The 11,678-nt window shown below is 40.1% G+C and overlaps 1 gene segment (V, D, J or C); it reads right to left on the bottom strand.

Annotated features, from left to right (window-relative positions):
• Positions 1-7,053: 7,053 nt before the first annotated feature.
• Positions 7,054-11,339, bottom strand: LOC115375420 (T-cell receptor beta-1 chain C region-like; the record flags this gene model as incomplete). The annotated part of the segment is given in 4 exon segments: positions 7,054-7,398; positions 7,977-8,051; positions 8,177-8,467; positions 11,246-11,339. Coding segments are annotated over 4 exon segments (591 nt in total), but the record flags the coding sequence as incomplete, so codon positions are not given.
• Positions 11,340-11,678: the final 339 nt, after the last annotated feature.

Here is an 11,678-nt window from a genome sequence, read left to right as displayed (position 1 = left end):
AACTCTGTATTTCTCCGTTTTTCTCAGTTTACATGCAAATGCGAAATCTCCACTTTGGCCGTAGTTTTTAGAATGATTCGTTTTCAGAGGTGAATTCGCCGTTTGCGTGTAAATGAAGGGAACAAACGAAGGGAAATGTCTCCGTTTTTAAAAATACCCGTGTACGTGTAAACGTAGCCTGTGTGTTGCTTTGAGGTCCAGTGCATAGCCGTGACATACACTCTTTGTCAGCAAAATGTGCAGCCAGTTGATCAGGGCCTTCAGTGTCGTGTCCCATGTGATGCGAGGCCTCGTTTGTCGCAGGTCACCTGGTTTCCTGTAAAGCGACACAAGCCTCATGTGACTCGTCCCGTCGTGCTCGGGACACGCCTCCGAGCCTCGGCTTCAAACGTCCCAGCACTGCCAGTACTTTACAATGTAGGTTACTCAATACAGTCAACTCCATAATCTGTGTCCAGCATTCTGTTAAATTTTGTTGTGCGTTTGATATAATAAGTATCATCTCCGTGACAGATGTTAAAATTCACCGGCTCTGTGCTGTGAGAAAGGAGCCAGTCAGAGTTTGGCTGCAGAGGGACCTTGTGTGTTTGTGTTACGATGCTACACAATATGTAATAAATCTCCCAGAAGCAAATATAAAAAGGCTCTAGAACTGATCCCTGTGGAACCTCAGAGGTCAGTGGAGCAAAACCAGAACATGGTTTCCAACAGCAACAGCAAACTCTCTGCTCCATAGATATGAAGAGAGCCAGTTCAGAGCACAACAAAGTCCACATGCTCCTTGTTCAAATGTCACCTCTGCCCTCCTTTAATAGCCACTGCTGAGGAGAAGTTGAGCAAAGTGCTGAACCCCTGGTCAGGTCTGAATGTGACAAACTGGATCAGGGACAAATCCACTTTCAACATTGAGATCAGAGTTAAAGCAGAAGTTTGTGAATCTTTGGAAAGTGACAGACAGCACGTCTCATCTGTTGGACTCATTTCAACTGGAGGAGGAATCTAGGATACCGCCTCTTTCTACCTCAGTGGCTCAAATAAAGCAAAAGAAATCAACCTCTGACAGTCATGTTGGCAGCAACAGCAGAGAAACACATCATGAAGCCCAAATATGACACTTGTTCAATAATTTGGACGTGTTGACCTCAGCTGACACATTCAACAACACACACAGGTTTTTGTCACAGCACTTTTCACTGTGGGGAGCAGCGACTACTTTGGCTCAGGCACCAGACTGTTTGTAACAGGTAAGACCCAAAATTCAATTTTCCGTCATTCATTTTCTTGTAAAAGTTGAAAATGGGGCTTTAGGTTTGTTTTCTGCTGTTTTAGACTTTCCATGTCAGTCTGTCATCACTGGCAGACAATTCAATATGCAGCCATTCATACATGAAAAACTAAATGAGTGTGTGAAGAACGTTTGTTTGGCTGGATCATTTTCTTGTGCATCCTAACATCTTGAAAATGTGCCAAGTGATTAGAGAAAGTCAGCAGTGCTCCTCTAATTCCATTCTGTGTTATCACAGGCTGATATTCACTGTCTGGGACTCAATAATCATGATGGAGGAAAACTTCTTGTATTGATTCATATTCATACAGCCCATAATAACATAGTGTGTGTTGCTGGATGCTGAACTTCATGTATTAAGGATCAGTAAATGAAATGTGCTGCTGTTGGAAACTTGTGGCTGCTTTTCTTCTCTCTCTTCTCTCTCCTGAAAGAAATGAAGGCATGAAATTAGAGATGAATTATTGTGGAGGCTTTTCCTGTTTGGCTCATTAGTCCACTATTTGTATCAAATCTACAATTAATCAAAGTCAGTCTCTGTGATGAACATGATTCTTCACAGTTTATTTCATGAAGCTCTGCTCTGCATTGTTTTCAATGGAAATTATAATTGCCAACACAAGAATTTAATAAATAAATGAGAGCATGATATTTCTGCAGCCTGTTGTAAAAATATCAGTATTCTCTGGTTTCTTGTGTGATTTTCCCAGAGACAGTAGTAATCTCCTTCAGCCGTTGTTTCTCCGTGTGATTAGAAACTTGTGAAGGTTGTGTTCTCTCTGATCTGATTTGGCGAGGAGTTCCACAGTTCAGCTGCTTCAACTGAAAAAGCCGTCTTCCCAAACTGTGTTGATGTGTGTTTGATACAACAGCAGTACAATGTGCCAGCACTACAATGTCTTACTAACTGACTTTAATCTCAGATCTTTGCAACAATAGTAAAAATTTGAAAATCAAATTCAGAATTGTCAAATTAAAGTTTGAGTTGTGACTTTTCCAAAAGCCAAACTGGATGAGATGAAGTGGACGGTGACCAGCGCTTTGATGGGTTGTGACATACACCCAATCGCAAAAAATCTGCAAAAATCACCCAGAACCCTTGTTCCTCTGTTATGATACCTTGAATCATATATGATAACAATGACATGTTACATACATGATAGTAAATATGGGTAACACTTTACAATAACAGTACAAGAATTAACGTTACTTAACGTTAGTTATTGCCATAATGGTTAATTAACTGTTAGTTAATGATTATTATGGCATTTATTAATGTTAATAATATCTACAATAACCCTTAAATAACATATAAATTAATACCTTAGCATGAACAGCATTAGTTAACTGTTAGTTAACTATTATTTAATGTTTATTACTTGTTACTTAATGTTTAGTACGGCATTAACTAACGTAAATTGTTGTACTGTTATTGTCAAGTGTTACCTAAATATGTTTTATGTTGCGTGCATTACAAAATATATTTAGTATGGTATGTCTCTGTAAAGAGACTTTGTGGTTAAAGAAAGGATAAAAATTAAAATAAAAAAGACGTACAGAAGGGAGAGTCTGATGAAGGCCATGCTCTGGCCGAAACATGTTGGAGCTTTTTATCATGTAAGCCACTTTGATTAAAGGCTTTTTATGAACAAGAAGAGTTGCCTTTGATTATCTGTACGTTCTCATAAAAAAGATGTATATTTAATGAAACATGAAGGTGAATATATTAATATGTTTTAAAATGTGATTTAATATTTGAAATAATTTTTGTTATGAGACAAAAAAAATATGATAGGGAAAAATGTTTTGCAAACGACAGCAGATTCATTTTCTTTTGTTAAACATTGTAAATATATTGGGAGCACCGGTGGCTTATTTGTAAAGAGTGCGTAACAGGGCTCAGTCCTGATCGCAGTGACCGGGGTTAGAAACCGACATTAGGTCCTTTGCTGCAGGTCATCCCTTCTCTCTCCCCTGCCCTTCCTGTCTCTCTCCACTGTGACTGTCAAATAAAGCAGAAATGCCAAAAAAAAAAAAAAAAAAAACCTTTAAAAAAAATGAATGAAAAATAAAAATAAATATGTTAGGAAATATATTTTCCACATGACAGCAGATACATTTTTTTTGTTAAACATTGTAAATATATATTTTTCTGCCACATGATATCTGAGAATAGTTTTTAGTATTTTACCCCGATTTTGAAAAAAAAGAAAGTCCATCATCAATAAGAGCTGCCAGATATTTGTAAGAATAGATGAGGGCGTCATCTGCATACAGACGTACATTTGTCATCCAGATTGTTAACCCAGATTGTAAAGAAGAAAACAAGAACAGAGCCAGGAGCGACTCTTGGGGAAAACTTGGAGCAACATTGAATCCACTTGATGAGAGCCTCACAAAGACTGACACAGCATCCAGCAGCTTCCTGAGCCCAGACTGATCACAGGACAAGACACAGGCAAGTCAAAACAGGGTTTTCACACTGAGTGTGACTGTGTGCCGCTCGTTGCTCTTGTCAAACCTCAGATCGTCCAGTTGTGCCGCCCAAAGTGAGCATCTACCCAGCGACTAGAGCCGACCTGAAGGGGAAGAGCTCACTGCTGTGTCTGGCCACATCCATGTTTCCTCCTCTGGTCCAGTTCTCCTGGAGGACAAAGGAGAACAAGAGGATTCCTGAGGGAGAGCGAGTGGAGCTCAGAGAGGAAGAGCACGCCGCCTCCATCGTGCTGATCGATCAGGAGGATCTCATCACGTATCAATACATCTGCTCCGTCAAACACCAAGGGGGCACGGTGGAGGCCCTGATAAAAGGAGGTAATGAGGAAACAAACTGTGGGGTAGATTAGTAAAGTGTGCTGTGTCGCTGTAATATCTCAGTCTCTCAGTGATTTACCAAATACCAACATAGAAATAGTATAAAATAAGTTGATTTGAATGCGCTGCGTCTGGAGTCTGTCTGAAAAGCAACATGTCTTTCAGAGCAGAGACAGCAGCCATGAAAAAGATGTTAGAGAAGCTGTGAAAAACAATTTGGGTTAACGGAAAGAAAAATAAAAACTAAACTTTAGGAAAAAAATGACAACTAACTGAAGTCATACTGTGTTTTTACACAACTATAGTAACCTCAGTGTGTCTGTGTGTGTGTGTGTGTGTGTGTGTGTTTGTGTGTGTGTGTGTGTGTGGTCTCCCAGTGTCCTTCCAGTTCCAGTGCAGGGTGAAGCTGCTCTCTCTGGTTTCCACAGTGATGATAGTGAAGAGCATGGTGTACTGCTGTGGACTCTCTCTCCTGATCATCCACAGAAACAAGGGACCTGCTGACTGACTGTCCTGAAGCGCCGCTTGATGATGTCATCACTGACTGTCCTGCAGCGCCGCCTGATGATGTCATCACTGCCTTCCTCTTCCTGCTGTCTGTCATGGAGCTCCTCGTCTCTCCAAATGCTTCTGTGGTCTTGCTGCTGCTTGTTCTAAAGGTTCCAACAGAGAACAAACAGGAAACTCCTGGTGTCAAAGGCTCTGAATCAGCGCTGCTCTTTATGTGCTTCAGTTTTGGTGACGCTGTGTTTCTGTTGTGTTTGCTTTGTTGGGAACTGATTCAAAGAGCAGTTTTCATCCATCACATGTAAAATCAGTCAGTCTGCCTCATAGCTCAGTTCACCTGTATGAAACACACAGAAATCATAACAACTTCATGTCATGTTTTCCTTCTTTGTCCAGGTTGTGAGTTTGGCAGTGAACATGTTTGATGTGTGGACATGCAGAATGGATTTTAGAAGCACAGCTCTGTCTGTTTTCACCAAGAAATCTCATCCATTAAAACAGTTCCTGCACAGAACTTTCACTGTTTTCATTTGTCTGTTTCTACTAATGCTCACTGACTTCATCAGTATTATTATTATTATTATTATTAGTCATGGTGGTAGTACAAATAGTAGTAGTAGTAGTAGTAGTAGTAACACTAATAGTAGTAGTAGTAGCAGTAGTAGTAGTAGTAGTAGTAACATTAGTAATAGTACTGGTAACTGCAGTAGTAGTAGTAGTAGTAAAAGTAGCAGTCGTAGTACCAGTAGCAGTAGTAGTAGTAACAGTTGTAGTAGTAGCAGTAGTAGTAGTAACAGTAGCATTAATGTAGTAGTAGTAGTATTTGTAGCAGTAGTAGCAGTAAAAGCAGTAGTAGTAGTAGTAGTAGTAGTCACAGTAGTATTAGTAGTAGTAGTAGTAATAACAGTAATATTAGTAGCAGAGACAGACAGACAGACTGACAGACAGACAGACAGGCTGCACGTCTCCTCAGGGCTGTATAGTGATAGCAGTGGTGATAACAGCAGTAACGACAAAGCGAACTGTGGTTGCTATGACAACAACAATCACACTGATAATAATGATAGCGATAATAAGATTGATAATAATAATCAGAATGATAATAATAATAGTGATTATAATGATAGTGCTAATACTGACAGTAATAATAATGAGAGCAGCAGAGGCAGCAGTGGTGGCAGCAGCTGTGTGCAGCTCAGCGGTGAGGACACATCAAAGCTGCAGTGTTGACAGTGAATCAACATTTGACTTCCTGCTGGGGGACACAGAATGTTCCAGACAGGCGCTGTGGCTTTCACAGCAGCTTCTGTGCAGCCTCCGCTCCGTTAGCTGTGGTTTCTCATATCAAGAAAACAACTGTTGCACCTCTTGGTTCTGCTCAAGAGCCCTTCCAGGAAGCCCACCGCCCACTTCAACACACAGCAGTCATACTCTCATATATATATTATATCTATATCTCTAATTATAAATACATATATATATACCAACATATATGCACTGGCAGTTATCAGTGCATACATGTTGGTATGCACTGATAACTGCTGGCCAAAGTATGAGTGCATGGCGGTCACTGCAGTGGACAGCTGGTTAAAAGTCATTTTCTCCTAAATGCAGTGGTTTCTATGGTGGAATTGCATATCAGCTGTTAGAATGCTCTCTGCTGCTCCCCTCCATTGAGCTTCATGCAGAGACTGTCAGTTCTTGTTGCTGAAAACATATTAATACCAGTATAATGACATGGTAATACCAGTCCTGCATCTTAAAGAAGTATGGAGATTCACAAAAATGTTCATGCCCTAAGAAGAGTAAAAACACATAAGAAAAAAATCTTGACTCATGTTTTCATAATTCATAAAGGAGGAGTAGAGGAAAACAGAAAGGGACAAATATATATAGATGTTTTTTTTTTTTTTTTTTTTTGAATTGGTTAATTAATTAATAGCAATAACAATAATTAAAATCAAAAATAAATGTATGTATATATCATACACGTAGGACACAAACACACACACACTGTGATGTGACACTTTATTGAAAAGGTCGATAGAACAGAACAGAAAATTCATCTCATGTTGGTTTTTGTTCAGAGGAGAATTTCACAACCAGGAGGGTAAACATTTGTTATGGATCCTGACCTGGAAAACAGATTTTATCAATAAACAAAAGCTCATGATCTCCTTCCAAAACACGGAGAAAATATGACGAGTTCATCAGCAAGAAATCAGCCAAAGACTGGAAGGAACCAAAGAAAACGTCCAAAGAATTAGAAAGAATTCATTAAAAAATTACAACAAAACAAAAAGTACAATTATAATTTCATACAATCATATTTTAAGTCAATTACTCTGAAACATCGCAAATTTAGCATCCAAAAAAATATCGTCACCAGAAATAATGGAAAAAAAAAAGTAACAAACAAAAAACAAGAAAATTGCCACCAAAAAGAAAATGAACAGGCGATACTAAAAGTGAATTTTGAGAATAAATTGCCTTTCCAAAATAAAAGCCTTTCAAAGGGTTAAACATAAAGTGACAACGTTTCCAACGACTGAACAAAACAGGAAATGCAATTAACTGATGACACTTCGCTCAGTGATGACATCATCAAGCGGCACTGTAGGACAGTCAGTGATGACATCATCAAGCGGCGCTGCAGGACAGTCAGTCAGCAAGTCCCTTGTTTCTGTGGATGATCAGGAGAGAGAGTCCACAGCAGTACACCATGCTCTTCACTATCATCACTGTGGAAACCAGAGAGAGCAGCTTCACCCTGCACTGGAACTGGAAGGACACTGGGAGACCACACACACACACACACACACACACACACACACACACACACACACACACACACGCACGCACACACACACACACACACACACACACATTGATGCACAGGATTTATCATCACATCTAATGTGCGTGGCCACACACACGATCACACACAACGTGCAGTGAAATGCTGAGTGTGTGTGTGCAACAGCAGCAGGACACAAAGCACCAAGCACACACAGAATAAAACACATAGAAAGAACGGCAAAATAAAAACTGGCTGATAAAAATGAGGGGAAAGTAAAGTAACTGGCAACTGGAACACAAATGAAATTGAATGATGTGCAAAGGGAATCATGTGCAACTAATATGTGCAAAGCCACATACGATGCAAAGGTGCAGATGTTGATGCTTGACATGATTGCAGCAGTTGAGTATGAAGAGCTGCTGTCAGAGCTCACAGTGTTACTGTCAGACAGCAGAAGAAGAAGTGAGATGCTGCTGTGCAAATGTTGAGCCTCCAGTCTTCAGGAAGCTGCTGCACTTCAGTCCAACCTGCTGATGGAAGTGAATTAGCGAAGGCAGCAGCTGATCTTACCGTCACTTTGCTCCCCGGCTGGCGGCTCTGCTGTGTCTGTGACTGGAGGGATGGAGGCTGCAGACGCTGGAAGCTCTGAAACACAACATGAGGGACATGTTGGAGGGAAAAGTGTCATTTCTCTGCTCCTCTTGGCTTGTTGGACGTGTTTCCAGATGAAGCTAAATCACTGCTGAACACAAGCAGCCAAACTTCATTACCTGGTGGTATCTTGGCCTCCACCGTGCCCCCTTGGTGTTTGACGGAGCAGATGTATTGATACGTGATGAGCTCCTCCTGATCGATCAGCACGATGGAGGCGGCGTGCTCTTCCTCTCTGAGCTCCACTCGCTCTCCCTCAGGAATTGTCCTCTTGTTGTCCTTTGTCCTCCAAGAGAACTCGACCTGAGGAGGAAACATGGATGTGGCCAGACACAGCAGGGAGCTGTTCTTGTTCGAGTCGGCTCTGGTCGCTGGGTAGATGCTCACTTTGGGCGGCACAACTGGACGATCTGAGGTTTGACAAGAGCAACAAGCGGCACACAGTCACAGTCAGTGTGAAAACCCTGTTTTGACTTGCCTGTGTCTTGTCCTGTGATCAGTCTGGGCTCAGACCTTTTACACAGACCTGCACCAGGCCATTATTGTGATGACAGTTACTGTCCAACATATTTATAGTCGGTCGATTTAAGATTACAGTACACCCTTTTTTCTAACGTTAGCTAGCTCTCTTATTTTGACAGAAAACGGAAGTGCGGCAAGTTATTGTGCAGCTAACTGTTTACAAAAAAAAGCGTCTTGTCGCTGCTACCTTCTTACCTGTGTTGGATTATGGTGATGTTTTATATATGCATGCCTCTGGCCAGTGTCTTCATATGGTTGACACAGTGTACCATGCATCCTTAAGGTTCATTACAAATTGTAAAACTCTTACTCACCACTGTGAATTATATGCTCGGGTGGGTTGGCCAGCTCTGGCGACCCGTAGGTCCACACATTGGTACATTTTTATTTATAAGACTATTCTTGAGCTGCTTCCGCCCTATCTATGTGATCTCATTGCACAGAAAAACACCGGATTGTACTCTCTGCGTTCACAGGAAGTCTTTCTGCTCTCTGTCCCAAATGTCCGCACTGAAATTGGGAAGAGGGCTTTCAGTTCCTCTGCTCCCTCGACGTGGAATTTGTTGCAGAGTGAACTGAAACTAAAGGACTTGGTGTCAATGACTGTTTTTAAATCAGTAATGAGAGATCGTGAATTGAGGTCCATTGAATGTCGTTGTTTTTAGCACATCAGTGTTTATATTAGTCTCCCCGAGAGCTCTGTTTTATTCATCTTTTGACTTGCTTGTATTGTACTGTTGTGTTGTTGTAATGTTTTTTGTTTGTCTGTTTGTTTGTTTATCTGTTTGTTTGTTTGTCTGTTTGTTTGTTTGTCTGTCTGTTTGTTTGTTTGTCTGTCTGTTTGTTTGTTTGTTTTGTAGTGATTTTCTCTTGTGATTTTAACTCTTTCTGTTGTTTCTCTGTCTGTAACTTAGTGTTTTTGCTGCTGACCGTCTTGGCCAGGTCTCCCTTGAAAAAGAGATTTTTAATCTCAGTGGGATTTACCTGGTTAAATAAAGGTTAATAATAACAATAATAATAATAATAATAATAATAATAATACTTCTGCAAAAATAAGGTGAATAGCCTTATTTTGGGTTTACCTCAATATAATGCAAATAATTGCCCCGGCGGTTATTCGGGTGGGCGTTTAATACGCAAAATGGGTGCAGACCCGAAGTGTTTAAAAGAACCAGGCGGCTATTTGCGACCCGGCGATTAATTGGTGAAATACGGTATGTCCTATCATATTTATTTTCTTGTCTATTGGCAAAAAAATATTATCACATATTAAAACATATTAATATATTCACCTTCATGTATCATATAAATATACATATTTTTAATTTTCATTTTTAGCCTTTTTTAACCAGAAAGTCTCTTTACAGTCAAATAGCATCTGAAATATATTTTTTAATCAACAGAACATAAAACATATTTACTACCATGTATGTAACATGTCATTGTATTCATTTATGATTTAAGGTATCATAACAGTGGAACAAGGGTTCTGAGTGATTTTTGCCGATTTCTTTCTATTGGGTGTATGTCACAGCCCATCAGAGCGCTGGTCACCATCCACTTCACCTCATCCAGTTTGGCTTTTGGAAAAGTCACAACTCAAACTTTAATCTGACAATTCTGAATTTGATTTTCAAATGTTTACTTTGACTGCAAACATCTGAGATTAAAGTCAGTTAGTAAGACATTGTAGTGCTGGCACATTGTACTGCTGTTGTATCAAACACACATCAACACAGTTTGGGAAGACGGCTTTTTCAGTTGAAGCAGCTGAACTGTGGAACTCCTCGCCAAATCAGATCAGAGAGAACACAACCTTCACAAGTTTCTAATCACACGGAGAAACAACGGCTGAAGGAGATTACTACTGTCTCTGGGAAAATCACACAAGAAACCAGAAAATACTGATAATTTTACAACAGGCTGCAGAAATATTATGCTCTCATTTATTTATTAAATTCTCAAGTTGATAATTAAAATTTCCATTGAAAACAATGCAGCAAATAAAAGTTTTGTCTTCCCGTTGAAGGGCTGAGGCTGAGAGCAGAGCTTGATGAAATAAACTGTGAAGAATCATGTTCATCACAGAGACTGACTTTGATTAATTGTAGATTTGATACAAATAGTCGACTAATGAGCCGAGCAGGAAAAGCCTCCACAATAATTCATCTATAATTTCATGCCTCCATTTCTTTCAGGAGAGAGAAGAGAGAGAAGAAAAGCAGCCACAAGTTTCCAACAGCAGCACATTTCATTTACTGATCCTTAATACATGAAGTTCAGCATCCAACAACACACACTATGTTATTATGGGCTGTATGAATATCAATCAATACAAGCAGTTTTCCTCCATCATGATCATTGAGTCCCAGACAGTGAATATCAGCCTGTGATAACACAGAATGGAATTAGAGGAGCACTGCTGACTTTCTCTAATCACTTGGCACATTTTCAAGATGTTAGGGTGCACAAGAAAATGATCCAGCCAAACAAACGTTCTTCACACACTCATTTAGTTTTTCATGTATGAATGGCTGCATATTGAATTGTCTGCCAGTGATGACAGACTGACATGGAATGTCTAAAGCAGCAGAAAACAAACCTAAAGCCACATTTTCAACTTCAACAAGAAAACAAATGAAGGAAAAATGAATTTTGCCTCTTACCTCTTACATACAGTCTGGTGCCTGAGCCAAAGATCTTGCTGCCCCCCACAGTGAAAAGTGCTGTGACAAAAACCTGTGTGTGTTGTTGAATGTGTCAGCTGAGGTGAACACGTCCAAATTATTGAACAAGTGTCATATTTGGGCTTCATGATGTGTTTCTCTGCTGTTGCTGCCAACATGACTGTCAGAGGTTGATTTCTTTTGCTTTATTTGAGCCACTGAGGTAGAAAGAGGCGGTATCCTAGATTCCTCCTCCAGTTGAAATGAGTCCAACAGATGAGACGTGCTGTCTGTCACTTTCCAAAGATTCACAAACTTCTGCTTTAACTCTGAACTCAACATTGAAAATGGATTTGTCCCTGATCCAGTTTGTCACATTCAGACCTGACCAGGGGTTCAGCACTTTGCTCAAGGGCTCCTCAGCAGTGGCTAT

The sequence above is a fragment of the Myripristis murdjan genome, chromosome 17 (genome assembly GCF_902150065.1).
Source record: "Myripristis murdjan chromosome 17, fMyrMur1.1, whole genome shotgun sequence".
Classification (NCBI taxonomy): Eukaryota; Metazoa; Chordata; class Actinopteri; order Holocentriformes; family Holocentridae; genus Myripristis; species Myripristis murdjan.
The sequence above is the reverse complement of the archived record's forward strand: the minus strand, read 5'-3'. Positions and strand labels throughout refer to the sequence as shown.